This window comes from Dryobates pubescens, chromosome 17, assembly GCF_014839835.1.
Source record: "Dryobates pubescens isolate bDryPub1 chromosome 17, bDryPub1.pri, whole genome shotgun sequence".
Lineage (NCBI taxonomy): Eukaryota > Metazoa > Chordata > Aves > Piciformes > Picidae > Dryobates > Dryobates pubescens.
In genome coordinates, this window is record NC_071628.1 from 11,824,448 (window position 1) to 11,847,918 (window position 23,471).

Genomic DNA, 23,471 nt, shown 5'->3' on the forward strand with positions numbered 1-23,471 from the left:
TTTTAATGGGAAATTTCAACACCTCAGAATGGGTCTTCAATATAAAACAGTCCCAAAATTGTACTTTAGACATTCATATTTGGTTTATTTGATTTCAGCTTAAATATATTGCATTTTTGTTACTGCTACATTATTTTATGATACAGAAGTAAAGTTTTCAGAGGGAAAAGGGGGGAGGGGAAGCATATATTCTGCTTTACTGAGATAATATAGTCTTTTTTTAGTTTGTTTTAATTTTATGTTCAGGTGATACTTTGATCAAATTGTTCTACAGCTGGTTTTTGTTGTTGTTTTGGGGGGGTTTTAAATATTCTTTTGGTAACTCAACAGATCTTCCATTTGGCCTCAGATTAATCAGACTGAAAGACAGATCAAGAAAGGTTTAAACCATTATTTTTATTAATATCAAAATACAGATTTATGAGGCAGTTCCACAGTTCTGTGCATGATGTTGTAGAGGCTATTTAAAACATACCCCTAAAGCCTCCAGTGATGAGGAGAAGGGGGGGAAAAAACAAAACAAAGAAAAACACCACCACAGTTGGATTTCTCTAGCAAAAACTAGAAATCCAAAGTCCTGTGCCAAACCTGTGGTCAAAGATGGTGAAAACTCTTACACAGTATGACACATCATCACTAGCAAAATAAGAAGTTCTAATTCAAGCTTTCTAATATTCTATTTGCTTTTCCAAAGCTAAGATTTACATTTTGTTGATCACATGAAAGTAAATATATGAGTATTTACCTTCGTACTACACCAATAATTACTGTATTTTCAGAGGGTTTTGTAGTTCTGATAGACCTTTAAATAAAAAGCAAGATTGTTAAACAGTTTTTTTTAAGTTCACATTTCAGAAAACATGACTGCACAGAATCTTCACACATTACTTTTCTTCAAAGGTCTTCTTTTAAAGGGTTTAACAACAAAAACAGAAATCAAATCCCAAGCTTGCTGGACCACTAAGAAAGGAGAATAAATTTAGCAGTGTCTGAGACTCCATTAAAAGAAAAGACACAGGGAATAACAATTAATCTAAACCTCAAATACTCCCAATAGGCAAACAGCAATCACTCTCTACTCTGAAATGGCACATAATGGACTTGTTTGAAGGGCTTGGATTCACTCATTTCAGGAGCATTACCTTATTCTGGGACAGAATGGTAAAAAGGTAATACGGGGAACAGAGCTGATATCTAGTCTTTGTCTGACAAAGATCTTATCTAGTTAGTTTAGCAAGGAGAATAGCCTATGTCCCAGTGCCCTGAACCCCCCACAGACGCAGGGTACATAATCTGACCCTGCCACCCCCTACCTTACAGACTGTTATTTAGTCTAGACACATTCCCAAGGGGTATTTCACTGGAAAGTCACTGAAGCAAGGCACCACTGTCTGTCAAGTCTCTGGAAGAGACTCAGAGAGGCAAATCCTTTTCTCCATTTTTCATACTTTACAGCAGTTTGTCAAAGTATTTTTGGAATCAGTTTTCAACTCTGTTCTTCATAACAGATTTTCAAATGTTGTAGGTATGGAAATGTGCACACAAAACACTGCCTGTTTGCATCTGGAGTTACTCAACAGCAAATCACATTTTAAAAAAAATTCAGAACACTAAGGAAGTGAATGTACTCACTAAATTGACTGGTGGCACATGCAAGCTTTGCAGTTAATTTAATGTGCAAACAAGGAAGCAAGTATTTGAGGAACAAAGAGAGGAAAAAAAACCCACAACCAAAATCCAACAAACAAAACCCTTCAGTTTGGGAAGAAATTTTCATGCTGTGGCTTCAAGTCAGATTGAGCTTCAGATATCCTAGCACAAAAGCAAAAGTGCTGCAGCTATCAGATGTAAAGCACTGTGGTAACACTATTTAACGCTGCTCATGGATATCTGTCCAAAAAACCAAATAATCAATGACTGGTAGATTTATAAAAGGGTCATATAAAAGCAAAAAACTTTGATAATGAGTTAACTCTATAGTTAAATATTAATTACACTTACCTGCATAATGCTTCTGCATCAAAGTATCTGGAATGTCTATGGTCAATAATGATAATGTCATGGTGTTTATCAAGAAAGCATTCTAGTGCAGACTCGGGTGTCCGGGCAATATTACATCGAAATCCAGCTTTCTCGCACGCCCAGCAGAACCCGTTACTCTGGTTATCTTCTTTGGCAAACACTAAAAGTACCTAGGTTAAAGACAGTGAATCATTACAATCATTACAAACAAGTCTTCCAAGGCTTAATTCATTGTTTTTAACAGAAGTGCTTCCTACAGAGTATTGTTTTTTCATAATTGTCTGCATAGAGAGGTGTTTCAAGTGGATAAAACAGCCTGCAAGCAACATTAATATCCATACAGGATGAAGTGACTCATCATAAGTTACAAAGAGAGCTTGGGCAATCAGTTGGGACTAGAGGCCTATATTTCTGACAGTGTACATGGGGGGCAGTGACCCCACTCTTCTTCCCCTAAGTACTGGATGCAGCCTACTCTATGGGATTTCTGGAAATTACAGACAGGCTGGTCAAGATGAACATATGAAAGACTTAAATCATAAGCAGTATCCTGTATATGGAGTACCTCCTGATGTTTGAAATACAGAATACAGAATTAACCAAGCTGGAAAAGACCTTCGAGACCATCGAGTCCAACCTATCACCCAACACTATCTAGTCAACTAATACATGGCAATAAGTGCCTCATCCACTCTTACTTTAAACACTTCCAGTAACAGTGATTCCACCACCTTCCTGGGCAGTCCATTCCAATGGCCAATCACTCCTGTGCAAAGTTTGCCATGGGATTTACATAGAGAAGGAGATTACTGTGGTTGAAATCCAGAAATGGCTGTCAGATCTGTGAGACAGTATTTTCTCTGTCCTAACTTGCTGTGTAATTGCCAATAACATTAATCTCTGAGCTTCTTAAAAATCAGTTTGATGCCTGTATACACAAAGCATGATAAAGGCCAATTCCTTCTCAAATGTATTTTAAATTCTAGGATTGAATATGGTACAGAAGACAAATAAAATCTGTTAAGGAAGAAGGAAACTTCTTTTGCCTGAAAGAATACCCTACACCAGAACAAGAGGACACAGTCTCAAGCTGCACCAGGGGAGGTTTAGACTGCATGTCAGGAAGAAATTCTTCATAGAGAGAGTGATTGCCCATTGGAATGGGTTGCCCAGGGTGGTGGTGGAGTCACCATCACTGGAAGTGTTTAGGAGAAGACTTGATGGGGTGCTTGGTGCCATGGTTCAGTTGATTAGATGGTGTTGGATGACAGGTTGGACGCGATGATCTCGAAGGTCTCTTCCAACCTGGTCTGGTCTATTCTATTCTACAATACACATAATAGCAGACTATAGATCTACATTAGTGCTGAGTTTGTGGGTGACTCAGTATATGCAGTATTTTGGGAAAGATGGATAACTAAACCAGCATTTCCTGCATTGTTTGAGACACCAATCTTTCTAATTTAATCAAACCACACTTAGATACATGCTTTGGCCAGACAATAATGTGGCACATATGTGACTTGCACCACATCTCGCTGCCATTTATCTTCTGGGTGAATTTAGGTATTCCAGTGCTGGTTACACTTAGGACTAGGCTGGTGGGATGTCTACCAGTAAATCTTAGTATTTCCATGTAGTGCATAGTTTTGTAAGAACGAAGAAATTTGTTCTCATTTAGTTGGGATTCCTTTTATAGCAACCTGCAAAACTGTTTGCAAAAACATGTCATAGTTTGGGCTACATTTAGTGAAGTTAATTTATAAGACTCTAAGAGTGGAAGAATGGTTTTCAACAACAGCACAGAAAATCAGCAGATCTGAGCGGTATGATTGATTCTGGCACAAATGTCCTGCCAGCTGTATTATGACCATAAATTGGTAGAATTTGAAGGTGGCCTGTGACTGAACAGAAGTGATAAAATCATTAGTACCAATAAAGGGGGCAGAAATATTCAAGGAATGCTTCTAATTTATACTAGAGGAACAGCTACTTGAGACTGTCCTCAGATCAGATGCTTGATGATATTACTGTCTGTTCTGACTAACAGCTCAGGAAGATGTTGAACTGCAGTTCCAGATTACTTTTACTCAGGATTTCTGTAATTACTGACTGAGGAATATCTTGAATTATTAATGCTTCTGTATGCCTTGGGATACAGAAAAATTTTCAGAGGAAGTCTAAACAGGTCATGTATCTGCAAACATCATAACTATCCCAGACAAAATAAGGGGATAACTGATATACAACCTTTATTAATAAAGAGATAAAGGAGGATTCCTTAATGCCAGTTGAAAAAGAATAACAACAACAAAAAAATACACTTTGCTAAGCTTACTTCATATCTTTTCTGATGATACCGCAAGTCTGGTAACAGTGATAATGCTGGTGTAATGGACCTTGACAGGACATTTCTCTTAGCATCATTTTGATGAGACTTTGATTAAGAATTAACTACCAGTAAAGTACAAAACAAGACATACACTAAACTAATTACAAGCTAACTGATAGCAGAAATGATGTCAGATAGCTTTATTTTTATGAACTGAGAGATGACTAGAGAAAATAGGCAGGATTTCTAGGACATCACATAGAATGTCATGACAAAAACCTGTTAGGTACACATTATTACTTGCAAAAAATGCTTTCTGAGGATCTCTATACCCCAAACATTTCACTCATATATTTAAGGCAAGTATCTGTGATGTTTTAGAAATTAAGACTTCAGTTTGAACTTCTGTATTACCTGAAGTTGATTTTGATGAAGTCTCATAGGGCCAAACTGCACATCTGTTACTGGCGCCTAGAAAAAATAAGAAGGGATTCTGTTAACAGAAATCCACCTAGAGAAGAAGAAAAATTAGTTCTGCTAGATAAGACATTTCTTATTTACCACTGTCTTACAGATATATTGCTATCATTATGAGGCTGCATCTTCATGAAGGTCTTATTTTGCTTTTGTAAATTTATATGCTAAGCTGCATTAGCACAGTTAGACATCAACAAGTCTTTTTTTTTTTTTAGTTGTTATTTTAAACATAAAGTAATGGATAAGTCATGAAAGTTTGGTAGACAGCTGATTATTTTTCTGTATCCTCTGTATCACTCTGGCTGTTCTGCAAAACATGGGAGTATTTAAAAATTGCTTTTGCTAAAGTACAAGAAAAAGCATTAAATCTCCAGATGAAAGGCAAAAGTACATAACTTGCTCTTAGAATTTCAAACTTAACAACTGCTCAAAAGTATTACAGAAACACACTAATTTCATTTCTCCAAGAGCTTTCTCCCTGCATTCCTTTCTTTCTGTCCAGGCCCTCTAGGAAGGGTCTCAGAACTCAGCTATTTGTACTCGCTGAGGCATGTATCAAAAATGCTGTCTTATGCCATGCTTTCTTCATGCCAGTGATTCTCACATTAGATTCCGTTCAAGTAACAGAGGCAAACAATTTAGCTTAGGATGCATTTCCTTCTTGTGCCACTTCAAGGAGTGGAGGTCAATGACCAGAAATGCTGTTCACTGCAACTGTTTCTCTTTGATACAATTAATGATTAATCAAGCTTGAACACAAATTCTTCAATTGGTATGAGACAGACTTTCTGAAGTAGCTAAACATATAAATACAGAGGAAGACTCTAATAGGATTACACAGACTAGGTTCTTCGGGAATTCCCACAAAGCGAGGATCTGCACTTTCATGTGCTTAAATATTTTGCACCTCTGGTCTCACATGAAAACTAAAAAAGCAGGACTAACAATGCCCCTGATTCAAAACAGGAAACAGAAACCAATGGTTCTTGGAGTTACACAAACTTCAAAACTAACTGGAATAAAAAAGGCAGAAAAAAATTACTTTTGGCAACGCAGTAAATCGAAGCTATCTCTGGATTCTTATGTACAAAGAAAAGATCTGTTGAGCACAAAGACAGCATTTTTACATTGCTCTTTTTCAAAGTAAAAAACCACACTTGATGATCAGATTTATTGCTTTGCAGCCTAGAAATCTTCCTAGAATCATCAGCACATCCTGCAGAGAAATATTTTAGAATTACACTCTTCATTTTTCCTACGACCTTACTGCTCCATTGCTCAGCCCTCAGAGTTTCTCATGTGTGATTCTATTTATATTATCAACTTGGAAATCATCACTGCAACATTAAGTAAGCAAGAAACAAGTCAAGGCAAAATTGCAACATCATGCCTGCAAAAACAAGGCAGGAAACAGTGTCTGCCTGTGTTATTTAAGAGGGTCTCTAAAAACTGATGGTCTTTCTGGTCAGATCAGCTTAATTTAAATACTCTCCAGTCATTCTTTTTCTAATTTCAAGACCAGAAATCCCTCTCCAGTTGGAAGAATCAAGCTCCTCTATTCTCCTTTGTGGCCCATCATCCAATTATTCAAAATCTTCCCTAGTAAAACAGTAAATACTTTTGGTGGTAATGCACATAAGCAGGATGCAATCCAGCTTTTTGCACCGGTGTTACTGGTTTTGCAGCCCTGGCAGTAGTAACTGTTTATTCTGAATCAGTAAGAGCAGCAGAAATGTTTGAAGGACACAGAAGGAGCATATCTATTGAGTAAGAGATGCCTTTTCACAGTCACTTATCTGAACATAACCACACTTCAAATTAAATTTTGAAACATTTATTTTGTACACTTCAGCTGCCAGCATAAAGCAGCAAGTGTTTGCAGTTATGCCAAGAGATGGCCCTGAGTTGGGAGGTTCAGATCCAGAGCTGAACTTCACTGGCATTTGGGGGTATGTAAAACCCCATCCAAAAGGCCAGCATACCCTTAGACTATTAGTCTCAGTCCAAGGGGAATTCTTAAAAATTAGATAAACCCTGTATTGCCAGTGACTGTGTTTCAGATGCTTCTTTTTCTTAAAACAGTTGTCAGTGGTCATCAAAGCATTGAAAGGACTGAACCCGAAAACCGTTTTTCTGCCAGAAAACTGTGCCCATTTCCACAGTGAAAATACCTGTCTATGCACCATTAAAGCTTAAGCTAAAAGCACTGCCCACATGAGATAAACTATGTTGTTACACGTTAACTTGCTGTCCTGAGTAGAAGAAAAACCCTGGTCTGCATCTCAGCTGGAAAACTGTGGTGAACACCAGTTAATTCTTAATCCCGTTGAAATCTGCTCAAATAACTTGATTAACTATTTCATCTGTTTGTGTGGTGCTGGAAGGCTGATTAAGTACTGTGTCAAAAATCAAGGCTTCAGCAAGGATTAGCAAAAACTCTCAACTATCAATAAACTAAATGAGCTTTAAAAATACCTCTAATGCTGCAAGGTTATAACAAAAACAAACTCAGCCAAAGACAGCACATATAGTAACTGCACAAACACATCTTTATTCACTCACACCTTTTGCTACTTCTTTCTTGAAGTCTCTCTCCTACTTGAAAAATCAAAAATCCAAGTACATTTTCAGATTTACAGACCTGACTTACTCATATGACAGCCTTGCAGGCAGGCACAAACCTATAAGAAGGTGTATGAGAAGACAGAGGTAGAAGAAGTGTAGGTTCCTGTAATCGATCATGATAGAGTACAGCACATATGAGTGTGGTGAGACCCCAGTCCAGGACACCCTGAGCACCCTCACTGTGCATGCAAGTCTTTTGAAAAACCCTTCCTTCACCAAATAATCTTTGAGGCAAGCCTATAATTTGGAGCCTGGACCAAATCAAACAGATGTTAGGAAGGAGTCCTACCACACATTTCTGACAGCATAGCCTGCTCTCATTGCAGCCCCATACTTAAACCACTTCAAGAGTGCAGGCTGGCAGGAGGGCTCATGGTTTCAAAGACTTCTACCACTAGAATAGTTTGCAACAGCAACTAACTCTCAGACTTTTGAAAATACAAACTTTTTTGGCTCATCACAACTGCTTCAGCTTGGTTCCTCCAGGTCTGGGGGGTGAGAGATGCCTGTAATAGCAGGCTGCAGGTCAGCAACTACTAGTTAGCTTTGATTGCAGACAGCAGCTCACTTACTGCAGCAGCTTTTACACCCTCTGCTTAGACACATAGCAGATAATCGGCTCCAGGCTACTTTAAACGCTCACACACAGCAATTGCAACCATTTTACATTCTCTGACCTGCTGAACTACTGCTGGTAGCACTTATTTTCCCCCAGATTTGCCTTTATTATTGGAACACTGTACTTTCTGTTCTGTCCAACCATGCCTAGCCCTGGCACAAAGTGAGATCTGTCCCAAGGCAAGAGCATTAGCCTGAGATATGATAGATGTCGATGGGGAAGTCTTCTACTTTGTGGAGCTTAACACTCACTAGAAACAATCTGCATCTTGTAGCAGCTGAGTTGTACACAGAGAAATTGCCAATAGAAATAATTCATGTTTCCAGTGTCTGCAGAAAAGCAACTGTTTGGTAAATAAGAACAACAGAAATAAGCTTTGTGAAGACGGACCCAAACAACTGTGACCGATCTGATTAAAGTACAACAAATGCAATGCTGACCTGATATAACCTGGTAAAGTACTTCTTGCTATGAGTCATTCTTCACATTTTACCAGAGCAGAATCTACAGGAATGGTTTGTTCATGGTTGCTGGCTTGTTTTTGTTTAACTTCCTACAGCAAGAAAAACTTTAAATGATCTCGCTTGATGAATAAATGCACAAAGCAATAAATGGTGGAAAGAAAGCCAGCTTGATCCACATGCTGCCTATGGTGATAAACTGCCTGGCTGGCATGTGGGACACATCAAAGCAACCCACAGGTCTCCTATTTGCTAGAGGTCTCGTATCTTGGCTTTCTCCAGAATGCCTCTCTTAACCATTACCAATTAGAGAGGAGAGCAAACCTCCTAAAAAGGGCAGAGTCAGCCCCAAAAAAACTATTGCCTATTAAATCCCATGCCATACTCCTGCTATGGAGAGGAAAACACATTCCTTCTGCTGGCTGATTTTCTTAAATCACTACTTTTACGAAGCTTTTGTGGGAAGTTCTAAAGCAGATTCCTGTGCAGCCTAAGGTAACTCTCGCCAGAGCCAGGACCATGGGCTGCTGCAGCATTACCCACTCAGAAGAAAGCCTGGCCAGGGAGCTGCTGGCATCCTGGAGAGCAGAAGCACTTGCCTGAAATCCTCCTCCACAATCCACAACTGCTCTATCACCTCCTTTCTGCCACAGATGGGGCTGTGTGGATGACTCTTTGGCTGGGCATGTATTTGCCATTTACAGTCCTAGCCTCTTGATGGTATCCCTCTCCACAGGGCAGCTGGTACCATTTCTGTTCTGCTGCCCTTCCCACTTTTGTAGTTCAAAGTTTGCAGGAGTTGTGACAGCTTATTTTCCTGCAACTGATGTGAACAAAGAAGTGACAAACTTTTGCTGAATGGGTTGCAGAAATTAACTACTGCTGTGCTGACAAAAGAAAGGAGACAAGAAGAAAGTTTCTGTAACACTGAAAAACCTGCCTCTTCAAACAGACTTCAGCTTTAAGGCTCTGACTAATTGTCATATGTGACATGGATAACTACAATGGTTAGACATAAGACTTTATCTCTGGTCCTAATGGACTGCAAACAGCAAAATAGGTATTTTTAAATAGATCAGTATTTTAAGGCATCAGGAAAAGTGTTTTGTCTAATTTTAGAATATATACTTGTTTCCTACATGTACAAGGTAAATGATACAAATCCGCATGAGTTGACTCATCACAGCAAGGTTTAGCAGTCTTGATTATCGAGATGTGCTAGGAGCTATAGGACTATTAATATAAACTGGATTTTGACTAGTCTAAGGAAAAAAAAAAGAAAAAAGTGTACATTTTACAAGGGAAAAATATCCTCTTTCCCCCACCCCCCCCCACTCCCCCCCCCGATGGCTTAAGTATAGATTTATCACCCCAGAAAACAAAAGGGTTGTATTATACCTTAAACTGATCCAGAATCTATCGACAACAGAAATTAGAATTTTACATAATAATACTCTTTCTCAAAAACCTTTGCCAAATCCTCTTGGATGCTGAAAGCTAGGAAATAACTCATTCAGTATGAACTGGCATGACAAGGTCCAGGATCTAGTCCACTCAGGTCGTCCCAGTGTGATGCCTCTGTGTGAGCAGAGAGGGGCTTTGTGACTGTGTGGATAACATTTCTGGCTAAGAAAGTCTCCATGTTCTGGAGCTATAACTTTTTACCTTTCACATTTTTCTTTGTTTATAAGAATCTTTATCACTTTCTGAAATACATGAATAGTAATCCAATCAATGGTCATTAACCTATTTCCTTCTCAGTGGACATCTATCGGGGTAAAGAATTTAAGACTTAGCCTCCCATTTTCTACCTGCTTTCTTATAAACACTTAACATCACTTTTCACATCATTCCCCAGACAAGACCATTTTCTTACAAACTTAACATTGGCACAGGTTACATAAACTGCTGACTGAGCAGATCTTCTTAACAAGCACAACCATTTAGAGCATAAAACAAATTTTATAGTCTGTGTATTTAATTCTGACCTGCTCAGCAATAATGAAAATCCAGAGTAATTCCTCCAAACACAAAGAAAGTATGTAGGATTTACTCCAGTGTAAATGAAGTGGGAATCTGGCCCCATATAGCTACATTTTTAGTTGTCTGTAGTCAGTAACAGCTTCAATAAAGAAGAAGAGGGAATGAAATACCCGAGGTTTCTGCTCAACAGATTCAAGGACAAAGGTAAGCCTGGGTCTCAAAGATCCTAAGCCACATGTAGTCAGTTTATTCTTGACTGAAATACAAAGCCAAGAGTTCTGAAAGGCAAGTAAAATCTGCTAAAATTGCTGTTCAGTTTGAATGAAATCTATTCAATCCAGCCCTTGATATTTTTTCCTGTTTCCTAAAATATGTAGGCAAATGTCACATGCTCAGTAATGTGTATAATGTAGCATTCTGATTCAGTCTAATTTGGTTTGATAAAAACTAGCATTTACATTAATATAAACTAGGTTCCCACTGATGCATTTCTGTCAACAAAACAATACAGTTTTAGATCCATACTACAAGATCTGAAGATCACCTAAAATTCTGTTGTTTTGTGTTTCAAACTGATTCCTAGAAGGATTATCTGCAATGTTGCCATGTCATGATAGAACAGACAGCATCAGAGATGGGGTAATGTACTCTTTGTTCCCTTAATCCATTTCTTCAGTTTTAGCATCAGTAGTGAACTAGTTTTACATAAATGATTTCTCGAGAGATGAACTCTGGCTTCTTATTCAGATTAGCAACATAGGATTTGGACAGCTTGCAGTTCTCGTGAGAAGAAAAGCTTTATTGAGTATAGTGTGTTGCCAGAGCTCCTGAGTGAGGCTGCTGGCTCTGTCAACCATGAGATACACTCTCTTATTCCTGAGTTCCTGACAATGCCTTTACTGCTCCTAAAATTGAGCCACTCTTCCCCCCCTACACAGTCTGGAGACAAGTTTAGGGTTAACCAAGGTCCCGAGGAAGCTACCCAGAAGATATCTATATGCATCTGGGACTGGGACTGGCCATCCAGCTTCCTCTGAGCTTGAGGAGGACCCTGCTGATTTTTGACTACATTTGGCATGACAACCAGGCCAACCATTAATACATATGTTTGTTTGTATTCTGGGCCTAATTCCCTAGTACATTTCTTCATTGTTATTCCAGTGCAATAATAAAGCTAAATTAGAACAAAACTAGAGTAATACTGTTGTGAAATCAGGCTCTCTGCCTTCTAGCACACTTTAGACATAAGTGTGAACTCCTATTTTGTACCATTCATTACAGGAAATTTCAGATACCAAGCTGCAAGCATGGCATTAGTAAAAGTGAATGATTTTGTTTTGTTTGGAATAATTAGCAATGCTATCCCAAAGTAACTTTTACTGTTTGTAAAGAGGTAAGGCCTGGGTAGTGTCTGACCCAGATGAGTGTCCCACTGTGATCAAACACCATCCAGCTGTCCCTGACATTGGTAAGGGCCAGAACTTCCACACAGAATGTGCTAACAATTTGGGGGAATTTTTTAGCTCTTGATAGGGTTCTTACACAAGAGGCAATGGTTTTAAACTGAAGCAGGGTAGATGTAGGCTGAACATAAAGTTCTTTACCATGAGTGGTAAAATACTGGAACAGGTTGCCCAGGAACATGGCCAAGGCCCTGCCCCTGGAGACATTAAAGATCAGCAGATCAAACTTGATGTGGGCCTGGACAGCCTGATCTAGTTGGAGGTGTACCTGCTCGCTGCAGGGGTGCTGGACAAGATGACCTTTGAGGGTCCCCCTTCCAACCCAATTCAATCTGTGAATCTGTGAATTATCACTTGGCATACCTACAGCACTACTAGACAGATCTCAAAACTTGCTGGGAAAGGAAATGGTTGCTGTTTCCATTTTTACATTCAGAGGAACCACGGCACCAGGGGAGAAAGATGGTCTCTGCATACCTCATGCCAAACCATGGCATCCCTTGGCACCACAGAAGGTTACTCTGACAACTGACAGCAGCCACCACTGCCAATATTTGGGCCACTTCATAATCACCAATACCTGAAATACGTACTTCCACAAGAGTCTTCACTGTCAATGAACCACACGCCAAACAGGGATGGAATAAATCACAGACAAGGCCGAAAAAGAAAGGCATATGCTTGTTAATCCATACTGACTTTAGAATAGAATAGAATAGAATAGACCAGACCAGGTTGGAAGAGACCTTCGAGATCATCATGTCCAACCTATCATCCAACACTACCCAATCAACTAAACCATACAACCAAGCATCCTGTCAAGCCTCGCCCTGAACACCCCCAGCGACGGCAACCCCACCACCTCCTCAGGCAGCCCATTCCAGTGGGCAATCACTCTCTCTGTGTAAAACTTCCTCCTAACCTCCAGCCTAAACCTCCCCTGATGCAGCCTGAGACTGTGTCCTCTTGTTCTGATACTGGTTGCCTGGGAGAAGAGACCAACCTCCGCCTCACTACAACCCCCCCTCAGGTAGTTGTAGAGAGCAATAAGGTCACCCCTGAGTCTCCTCTTCTCCAGACTAAGCAACCCCAGCTCCCTCAATCTCTCCTCACAGGGCTTGTGCTCCAAGCCCCTCACCTCCATCCAAAAAGAAGGAAATTGAATGGAAACCAGTCCTCACATCAAAAGCTGTTCAAATGTAGCAAGCTGTATTTGCTGCACCTGACTTATAGACCTGTATGCTATGCACAAGTACACAGGCCTTGATATTTCATCTATTTGTATATTTAGAAGAGAAGAAATGTGAATCCTATGCCCCTATCTACCACGCTTCTGGAGATGTGAACACCTTTAACACTCTGCCCCATGGTCATTTTTGCCAAATGCTTTTCTGCCCAGACAGCACTGAACGTGAAATGCTCTAGGCCTTCATCGTCTTAAGATTTGAGATGGCTCAATGGAGTCTTCACTAAAGTCTCCACTCTCTGACTGAAAGTTTTGCAAGAACTTCTCTGTTCAGGCCACACTCACACAGATCTTTGTCTGGAGGGTGTGAGCATTCCCCACGCTGTATCCCTGGGCTGCTCGCTTAACTATAGCCAAACATTTCAGTGTGGCGAGGGCATGCTGTAGGACGTTTGTAGTTATATCCTGCACTAGAAGGAAAACAGCAGCTTAAACGATCTGGCTTGTACTTTGGAAGAATTTTTTAAACCCTGTAATAATGGTTTTCTATACATAGGTTGCAGAAATTGATGCCTTTATCAATGAACAAAAAAAAAAAAAAAAAAAAAAAAGAAAAAGAAAAGAGCATGAACATTTCCAGCTCTTCAGAGTCAAGTGTAGCTTTTAGGCATTTATCTTTTTTGCAGAGTCCAGCTTTTAAAGGTGACAGGAATAGAATGTGCAACATGCAGAATCTGAAAACCTTCAGATGAAAAAACAAGGTCACCTTGAAGGCACTAGCACCTAATTCCACATTTCTTTTTTTGTCTTTTTTGGACAAAAATTCAAGGGTCAGCTGCCCTTCAGAGCAAATGTCCTCCAAAGTCTGGCATCCTTGGTATCCTGGGGTTACTTGCAAATAAGGATCACTTGCCTTTGTGAAGCATTACCTTGTGGACAGCTGAACTGCACATATGCATGTATATTGTCCCTCTCTGAGTTCCAGCAGCTACTCCCTTGTCCTCTAACAACTCTGAGACTGATATTCTCCCTTCTGCAATCAGGACCAGCTACACTCTGGCTCAGAAAATGCTTTCAAAGCAGGCACGCAAAACCACTGCATCCAGCAATTCCCAGAAGGCAGAGACACCTGTATCCTCTCCCTGCCTCACCTCACCTGACACAAGTCTGGTTACCCCTTTGGCTAGGAGAGCTATAACTGAGCTCTGGTGACCAACTAACTTCTCATACACCAACAGTGACATAAAGTTTCAGTGAGCTATCCTTTCACATCCCCTGACAGAAATAATCCCTACCCAGAGGTAAGGACTAGCCAAGATGACAGAGAAGAAATTGATCTTTAAATCTTGCAGGTCATCAGGCAAGACACATTTGAAACCAGAGCATTAACTATAATGTGGTTTGCATCACTGCAAACAAATAAATCCAGCCTCAGCTTTACCAAGGTCTTCATTTAACTGAAACGAAATTTCTCATTTGCCTACTGCTGCCTCAGGTGTATTAATTTTGCAGGAAGGCTGTAGCAGACTTTCCATCCCCCTACTTGAGCAGGCACTTTAGTACAAATGCTACATGCTTCTGGCCCATGAGGAAATTCTTGCTGCCTGCATTTTAGCAGTTGAACTACATGGCACTCTGGGAGACTTAACTATGGCACAGTAGTTCTATTGTTTAATATTATTAAAAGTGCTTGTCCTCTTGTGATTCTGAAAGATCCTGCAGTGTAGCAGTAAGTGCTAATCAGTTTCATATCTATCAGCTAGTTCTCTTCTTTCTAGTGGATACCACTTGTTAGTTTTATTTTAGAGGTGATTACAGATGCATCAGGATACAACTGATCTCCACCATTACCACTTTTTTCTTTTTCTTTATGCACATAAATTTCAGTGGCAGTTTCCCTTGCACCATGTAGATTTGAACAGAGTCAACTGACTGAAAGGAAGTTCCGGTCTATCAAGATGATTTCAAATTACTTTATGTCAAACAAACTTGCCATGCCTTGATCTAACAACACTGCAATCACCACAAACAGATTGAGCAAAGCAAGAAAGTACAGCACAAAAATAGTATAAACCAGTCAGTGGATCTGCTAAGCTTCCCAGAAGACCTCTATTTTGTCCTAAGCCTCCCTTTGTTAAGGAACAAGCTTGCTTTTCCTATTGTCACTAATAACCCATTGTTTGCACTGACACAGCTCAGACTTTACTGACCATTGTCATTTTTCCTACCTGCTGTCATCCGTTATATCGGCAATGAGGCTGGTGAGAGGCCTCGAGCACAAGCCCTATGAGGAGAGGCTGAGGGAGCTGGGATTGTTTAGCCTGGAGAAGAGGAGGCTCAAGGGAGACCTTATTGCTGTCTACAACTACCTGAAGGGAGGTTGTAGCCAGGAGGGGGTTGGACTCTTCTCCCAGGCAACCAACACCAGAACAAGAGGACGCAGTCTCAAGCTGCAGCAGGGGAAGTTGAGGCTTGAGGTGAGGAGAAAGCTCTTCACAGAGAGTTGTTAGCCATTGGAATGTGCTGCCCAGGGGGTGGTAGAATTACCATCCCTGGAGGTGTTCAAGAGGGGACTGGATGTGGCACTTGGTGCCATGGTTTAGTAGTCATGAGGTCTTGGGTGACAGGTTGGATTTGATGATCTTTGAGGTCTCTTCCAACCCTATTGATTCTATGATTCTATGATTCATACTAGCATGTATTTCCCAGGCAGAGTCCAATGGCCTGCAGTGAAGCATTGTCGATTACATTTGGGCAGATAGTAAATTGAGCTTACCCCTCCTGATCAACTGAGAACTAAACGTGAGCTCTTGTAATTGCTCCTTTCTCTCACACATATCCAGCCTTCACTTATGTGGGTATCCTGATGCGCCATTTCATTCCTAGCCTCTAAGATTGGATGGTGACAGTGTGGAGCTGCCTCCTTCTCCTTCTTCAGTCTCAGTCATCTGAGACACCTTCACATGGGTTATTCAGGTGTCTGTGCACCGTTAGCATATGGTTTTCTGGATGGTTCAAAAGGTGTGCTCTACCCACCTTACGTAAGAATGAACTGGGAACTGCTTTAAAACACAGCAAAGATGCAATCTCTGAGATGTCATTTTGCAGGCAAAATAAATGTTAAGCCAGTGGGACAGAGGTCAGTACAGTGAAACAGGAATGTTCAGTACCAGTAATAAACATTTCCACATTTCTGTTTATTGAATACAGGTTGACCAAGCTGAGTGCAACTATCACTGGTACTTGAGAAAACTGAAGGAGAGGTTCTAGGAACTCAAACATTTTCTAAATAGAGAACTTTATCTCCAATAAATGAAGACTTGAGACTGCAGGCATGCTCAAGGTATCTTTTTAAAAATACAAGAAAATTCAAAGTAATACTTCCCTTTTTTCACTCTAAGGTTTAGCATTAATTTTGCTTGTTCACACCAATAACTAATCCAATAGGTTAACTCTACGTTTTACCATAAGGAGGAAAACAGACAGATGGATTTAAGAGTGCTGGGGATCCCTTCTTGCTTTCGACCACTGGGAACTTCACTAGCTGAAGGGATGAGTGGCTGGTTTCCTCTAATACAGATGCCTCTTCATTTCTGAAGACCTACAGGGGAGTTTGAAATCTGACACCGGGTTTCTGCCTGAGTCTGGTTCAGTAGCACAGTTCTGCCAGCCCACAGGGCTTGTTAAACACAACATGCTCGGTAGATGGGATCACTTTTTTTCCTTAAGAACAGGAGAAACCTTCTACAGTTATGCCAATCCCCCTAAACTTGGCATGTCTTTACTAAAGTGAGCATTTCATTACAATCGGAATTGCAATTAAGTAGAGTTTGATGCAGCCAAGCAGCCAAGTTCTCTCGTAAACACAATCTAATTCTATCTGGATTTGTGGTAGGCACATTCCATTTTATTTATATGGAAAAAAATCAATTTTAAAAAATCAAGTGTACTATTTTCTTTAATATGAAGTGATTTCTGCACATTCTGCCTAGGAGTAACATTTCTCTTACACAAGAACTGCAGGGTACGCCAAAGAAGACGCTGTTCTTTAGAAATCATAGAATTACTATGGAGCATGATTTTCTCTCTAGAAATGCACAAGTGACTAATGTTACCAGTTTCTAATAAACTTTCACAGAACTAAAGCTTTGGCAACTGAGATCTCAGCAGAGCAGCTTCCCACAAGGCAGCTCCTTTTTAATAAACAACCCCATCAGCAAGGAAGCTCATAAAACACTCTGCCACTGTAGTCATGAACTGGGAAGCAAATTCAACTGGGTATTAAATATCCACTTAGGACAAAATCCTGCCCACAGTGAAGCTCATCAGTACTGTCTAGATGTAACCTTTCCAGGTACAACATTTGTATTTCTCAAATAAAGTATCACAACCATAATTATGCAGATAATGATTTATAAATGCTGAATGCTTCAGGTATACCTATCTCTATTTAACCCTGAGATTTGTATCAGATACTTTCATCAGTTACACAGCAGTGACACTTTCACAGAGTTAAAAAGTTTAAAGGAAAGATGTAATATGCAGGAATAAGAACATGCAGTAAGAACAGATGATGCAAAACCACTGAATAAATCTGCAATGTAAATGTGCATTCATCTGCAAACTGCATAGACAGGTAACTGCTGGATAAAATCACACTTACGGTAACTGCTGGATAAAATCACAAATACTTAACAAGCACACAGCCAGCAGAGGTTAAATGACGCGTTTCATCAGGCAGATGTGGGCCTTTGTATCATTGGAACAGACATTTTAAAATGGCTAACCTTCCCTGTAATATAGGTAGGATGTCAGGATTTTTTTTCTTCAAGTTTATCAGTCTTCCCAGGTACATATCCTCAGACCTTACAACAAGCCCTTCCATTGGAGCTATGTGGGATCTCTGAAATAAAACGTCCCCCCAGCTAGTTCTGCAAAATGCCAGCAGAGTGGAGTCCAGACTAGTGCAGCAAAACAGCTTCTCAAATGCTCACATCACCATGTATCTCTCACCTTCTTCACAACTGACAACTAAATCTACATGGCTCATCTGACAAGGCCTGATGCTGTAGCTGAGACTTGCACAGCTGTCCTAGGATAGCAATCAGTGCTGGAGCTGAGCATGCATGAGGAGCCTAAGCCATGCCACAGAGCTCCATGTTACATCATTTAGTCAGGCAGCAACATTCTTATTTCACTTGGATAACAATGATGAATTTGAAAAAGGAGCTAAGGGAAAGAAAAGCTCCACTCAATTATTATATAATGAAATGGTGTCAACATATGCAAAAAAGTCCCCCAACTAGTTGCAAGGAAACTGGCATCCATCCAAAATTAACCTCCCTTGGGATACAAATTCAGGCATCTGAGAAGGTGGAAGCTCACTTAATCTGTTTTGCAACTATCCAAAATATGTTTCCACCCTGAACATTTTTGCTTTCTCACTCTGTGCTTTTCCTAAGAAACAATGCTGTGGGCCTTTGCCTTCTGCTGCAAGCGCAAAAGCTTCACGCCAAACAGGAGAAAATAGACATTAAAGTTCTGTCTGGCGACACCATTAATAAGTTCACAGTCACCATTTCCTTCTTCCTCCCCTGCACCAAGTGTTTCTTCCCAGACAGTGATCCAGACTGCTGATAGCTCTGGCAGGGAGCTTTTACCAGAAACTTTAGCAGGAAATGTTAACTTGCAAGCCTCCTGTCCTCCCTCCGGGAAGATGGACATTGTATCCACACAACCCAATTGTGGCCACTCAGAGCTCCTCAGACCCGTCTGCAACGTGCAAAAAGATAAACTCCTCTGTGTCTCTAGCAAAGCTGAGCGAAAAACCAACTCTACTCCATTATTTTCTTTTGCCTTTTTGCCCCAAGCGATGAAATACTAGAAGAATGTCCAAAGCAAACAGAAAAATTGTCTTAATGAAATATCCAATTTAGTGCAGTGTCATGGCATAACTCTGAGCTCAGCCTGATTTCTAGGACACAAAATGTAGCTGGAAATTTGTAGGACCAGAACAAAACTAAACTATTGCTCAGTGTAAAAATTCTACTGCATTTCTGTAAACCAGTTTAATGGTAAAGATAGCCTCCATAAAACAGTAAATTTAACACACACATCATAAATTAGATATCCAGGATAAATAGTTTTCTAGTATAAAGTCTGATGTCTCATGCAGGAGGCAGAAATGAAAAGCCAGATGTACTTATTAACAGCTCCAGTAAAGCTACAGTAAGACTGCAAGTGCCTTGGAGGATTAAAAAAACAACCAACCAAGCAAGCAAGCAAACAAAACACCTATAAACTCTTTGAAGAATTATGTAGATCAGGCTTTTGCAAAGTTTTATTACTCACTCACATCACTCGATGTCTTTTTCTTCCTCTATGAACACAGCACATAAGGCTGTAATTACTATAGATGCAAAAGAGGAAAGTGTTCACAATTAGGGAAGCTTTTATCAACCATGGGAAGATTCATTTGACTTGTTTTATGTGTTTGGATGTTCCTTTGAGCCAGGACAAATGTTCTTACCACACTCATATTTGTGTGCTAGCTGATTTTTCTGCATCTCTTTTGACCTTATCCTCCAAAGACAAAACAAACTGTGTGCTGCTAATGTTGAACTTAGCAATGTTAGTACTGTGGAATCTGTTTTGACTAACTGTATGAACCACTAACATGTAGAATCTAGGCACCCACCACGGAACACTGAACTTCTATATTTTCTTCTTCAATGCTTAATTTGAACCACTATGTCATACCCTGGATAGCTTCAGAATATACTACAAGGTGCATAATTTAATCCAGTTCTATTCTGTAATCTGATTTTGCTACGAACATTCAAACGTATTCCAACAAGACAAATCCTCTGTGAAACATCAGGAAAATATTAGAGGTGGCATCAAACCACTACTCCATTAGACATAAATTACTCACAGTATGTTCTCCACAAAACAGAGTAACAAAATTTGCAGGCCACAATATGAGGTTGTACCCAGAAATACTTTCCAGATGAAGCAAGAAAGATTTGCAGTGGTTTTGTGACACAATCGACAATTTCCTGCTATTGGAAGAGATATTATCTAGGGCATTTGGTACACAGATTTTGTCTCCTTGCACACCTCCTTTGCTGAGTTCAGTGAGCAACAAAAGCTATAAGGACACTTGTACAAATGCAAGGTCCATCATTGCTCTGTCCATCCTTCTATGCAGCTCACCCTGAAAGCAGAACAGCTGATCTCCTTTCTGTCAGACAAATCTAGCAAACAGTTTGCCTACCAAGCGTGTGTGATATTTCACCTTCATGCTCCTTCATTCTTTAATAGCACAACTCTGCCATTTCTACTCTTTGGGGAGTAAAGTATGACTTGTTTGAACCATAAAATGATTTTTTTTTTTTTTTTTTTACAAGAGAGATGTGCCTATGGTGGGAACAATATTTTGCTGACACTATTAACGTGGAACTATGCGTGTCTCTACTTATATGTCTCACATAATTGCATTTTTACTTCAGAGTTTTAAGACAGAATTTCACAGTGTTGATGACAACTTAACTGATAGCTTTGCTTTGCAATTCTCCTTTGTATTTTTAGCTTATTCTGTTTTATTTTTTTCTTAATCTGCATGACATATAGAATTACCAAGATTGTCATTTGACTGGCTTGCTATTTCCTCTAGAGCAAGAAGAATCTGTTGGCTCTGCCAGTCCAGAAATGCCACCACTTTGAGAATTTAGTTTCAGACTTTACACAAGCAGCACTATGAAAATCATTGTTTCCACGCAAGAAGTTTTTTGCAAACTCTGCAGCAAGAAACGCCTTCTGATAAGTACAGAGCTATCTTTTACAGTACATGATAGCATGTTTTCTTCCTGAAATGTTCTATTATTTCTGTCATACAAGATTATTTTTCTTTTCATTCTAGTTATTTCCCTTCTCCCACTGCAGTGCCTACAAGTTGTTCTCTTGACACAACTCTCACAAGTCTCATCTGGAACTCTCCCACTTTCCTCTGGTTGGAAAAACTGTATCCCTTTGCCTGCAAGCCACTGGCAATGGTGTGAGCATTCATTTCACTCTCTGTTCTGTCATCTTACACAAGACTGAACAACTGGAGCCTCAAGCTGATTATATCAGCACTCCAGGAGTCAGAGGCAAACATCTGGAATGTATTTGTTAGAAATAAAATGAATGACATCTTTTCAGGAGTTTTAGCTTGCACCTGTACTTATAAATCTCCACGAGGGCAAGTTATGAATAAATTTAATCAGGAGCAGGAGGCAGAAGGATCTGATTTTGAGCCCTTTGGCTCAATCCCTGTCAAGGGCCCCAAGAAGAAAGTTGGTACTGGGGTGCCCTGGAGGCACAATTTGTTGAGAGCTTTCCTCTTCCACTGAGGATAAGGAATACACTGTATTAGGCCTCCTGGGGCCCACTGTGCTTTCAGTGCACACATCCAGCCAGGTCTGCAGAGCAGGTTGGGTGGCAGAGCATGCTCTCTTGGTTCCCTCTCCTCAGTGATGGAGTTGCTCTATCCAGCCTTACAATGCACACAGGCAATCAAGAGTTTCATTCAGCTTTGCCACAGGGGAAATGTAGCCCTCAAGGTTATTTTTGTTGTCTTTAACACTAGGAGTGGTTCAAACTTCAGCAAAGGGGAATTTAAGAGGACAGTACTGCAAACAGTGCTGAGGGGCAGGGGGGAAAAGGTCAAAAGAATCAACCACCACCACTGTTATCTGATGAGAGGGCACAAAGGTACAAGATGAACATCTGAAAATATGTAGAGGAGATGGCAGGGAACACGCAGAGAGGAAGAAATGCAAGGGAAAACAGAGAGACAAGCTCCTGCCATTTGTTTGGATGAAGTTTTACCTTTGCCTAGACACTGAGCATATTGTCTGCAGCTGTCTCCTTTCCTTCTTTTTTCAGACTCCCTCAGCACAGACTGTGCTTGTTCCAAATCAGAAGGTGACTGATGTGGGTCCTGTAGGTCTACATCATGGACTGGATGAAATACTTTTTGTTTGTGCAGAGTGCAAGGTTTAACTGACTGAAGTGCAAGGTGACCACATCTTACCCAACTTGGCAGCCTGTCTCAGAGAATGTTCATATTGAGGGATCGATATGATCATGAGATAAACCCATCTCAGAGAATGTTCATATTGAGGGATCGATATGATCATGAGATAAACCCATTTCAAATGCAACAAAACAGCTTGAGATGCAAGGCAAATTCACACAAGTAGCCATGGCTGGGTACTGCATCTACTTAATTTCTCTATATACTATGGATCCCACTAGGGATACAAGATGCTTGGAAGAATAGGAACTCTGGATTAAGAGGGAATCCATTATATTCCTTTCTGATTACAAAGTATACATGTTTGTTTCTGCACAGATCCAAATATAAAGAAGTTAGAAAAGACACAGAGAACTCAGCATTTCAACGAGGTGACAGCCCACATACTCCACACTCACAACTCAAACTATTTCCAGTTACTGAAAACATCACTTAGTGCAGGAAAACTGAGTTTAGCAGAGAAAGGCACTATGTTATCTCTTTGTTACCTTAGTGAATACCTAAAAAAAGTAAAGACAGACAACACCCTCAGTGGTGGGCCAGTTCCTACATACCACTCTAGCACTTTTTGTTCTGTCATCCAGTGTTTCCAGACACTTTCACTGCTCTACAGAGCAACTACACGTTTGGAGTTGTGGGGTGTGGTGGTTTTTTTGTGTGTGTGGTTTTTGTTAGTGGTTGTTTGGGTTTGGTTTTTTTCTTTGTTCATTTGTTTCATTGACTTTTTTAAAAGGACTGTAGAAGACTCCTTTCCAACTGCCTTCATGAAGTGATCAACTGCTCTTTGCCAAATACACAAGCTCTTTGGGGAAGGAAAATAGGACTTACAGACAGTAATGCTAAGCTGGGCAGGTGGCACCTTTCAGTGAACAACAGACCTAGAGAAGATTTAGGGAAGCACAAGACTCAAGCATCATAACGCACACAGTGTGCCCTGTTTTTGCAGAGGTTGAGGTTTGTTGGTTGTTTCGTTGTTGTTGCTCTGGGGTTTGTTGGGTTTTTTAATTATTATTATTATTACTATTTCCAATAGGTGTTTGCTCTCACTGTGGATGACAGGAGGCTAATACGATGATGTTATCAGGATTATCAACTAAAGCTGCCCCAAGCTTTGTCTGGAAGAACTGTTGAACTAATGTCTGCTGTGCTCATTGCTGGTTCTTGTTCAAGTGGAAATTAATAACCCTGTGGCACTGGCCAAAAAACAAGCAAACAAAAAATGTA

The 23,471-nt window shown here is 40.2% G+C and overlaps 1 protein-coding gene across 5 annotated transcripts in view; it reads right to left on the bottom strand.

Moving 5' to 3' along the window:
- Positions 1–23,471, bottom strand: part of PDE8A (phosphodiesterase 8A) — a 153,264-nt gene that overhangs the window by 31,686 nt on the left and 98,107 nt on the right. For all 5 annotated transcript variants that reach the window (XM_009897276.2, XM_054169197.1, XM_054169196.1 and 2 more), the window contains 3 exons: positions 4,769–4,825; positions 2,002–2,192; positions 746–802 (listed from right to left, as the gene is read on the bottom strand). In XM_009897276.2, the coding sequence (XP_009895578.1) occupies positions 746–802; positions 2,002–2,192; positions 4,769–4,825 (305 nt within the window). The remainder of the gene's footprint in view (positions 1–745; positions 803–2,001; positions 2,193–4,768; positions 4,826–23,471) is intronic.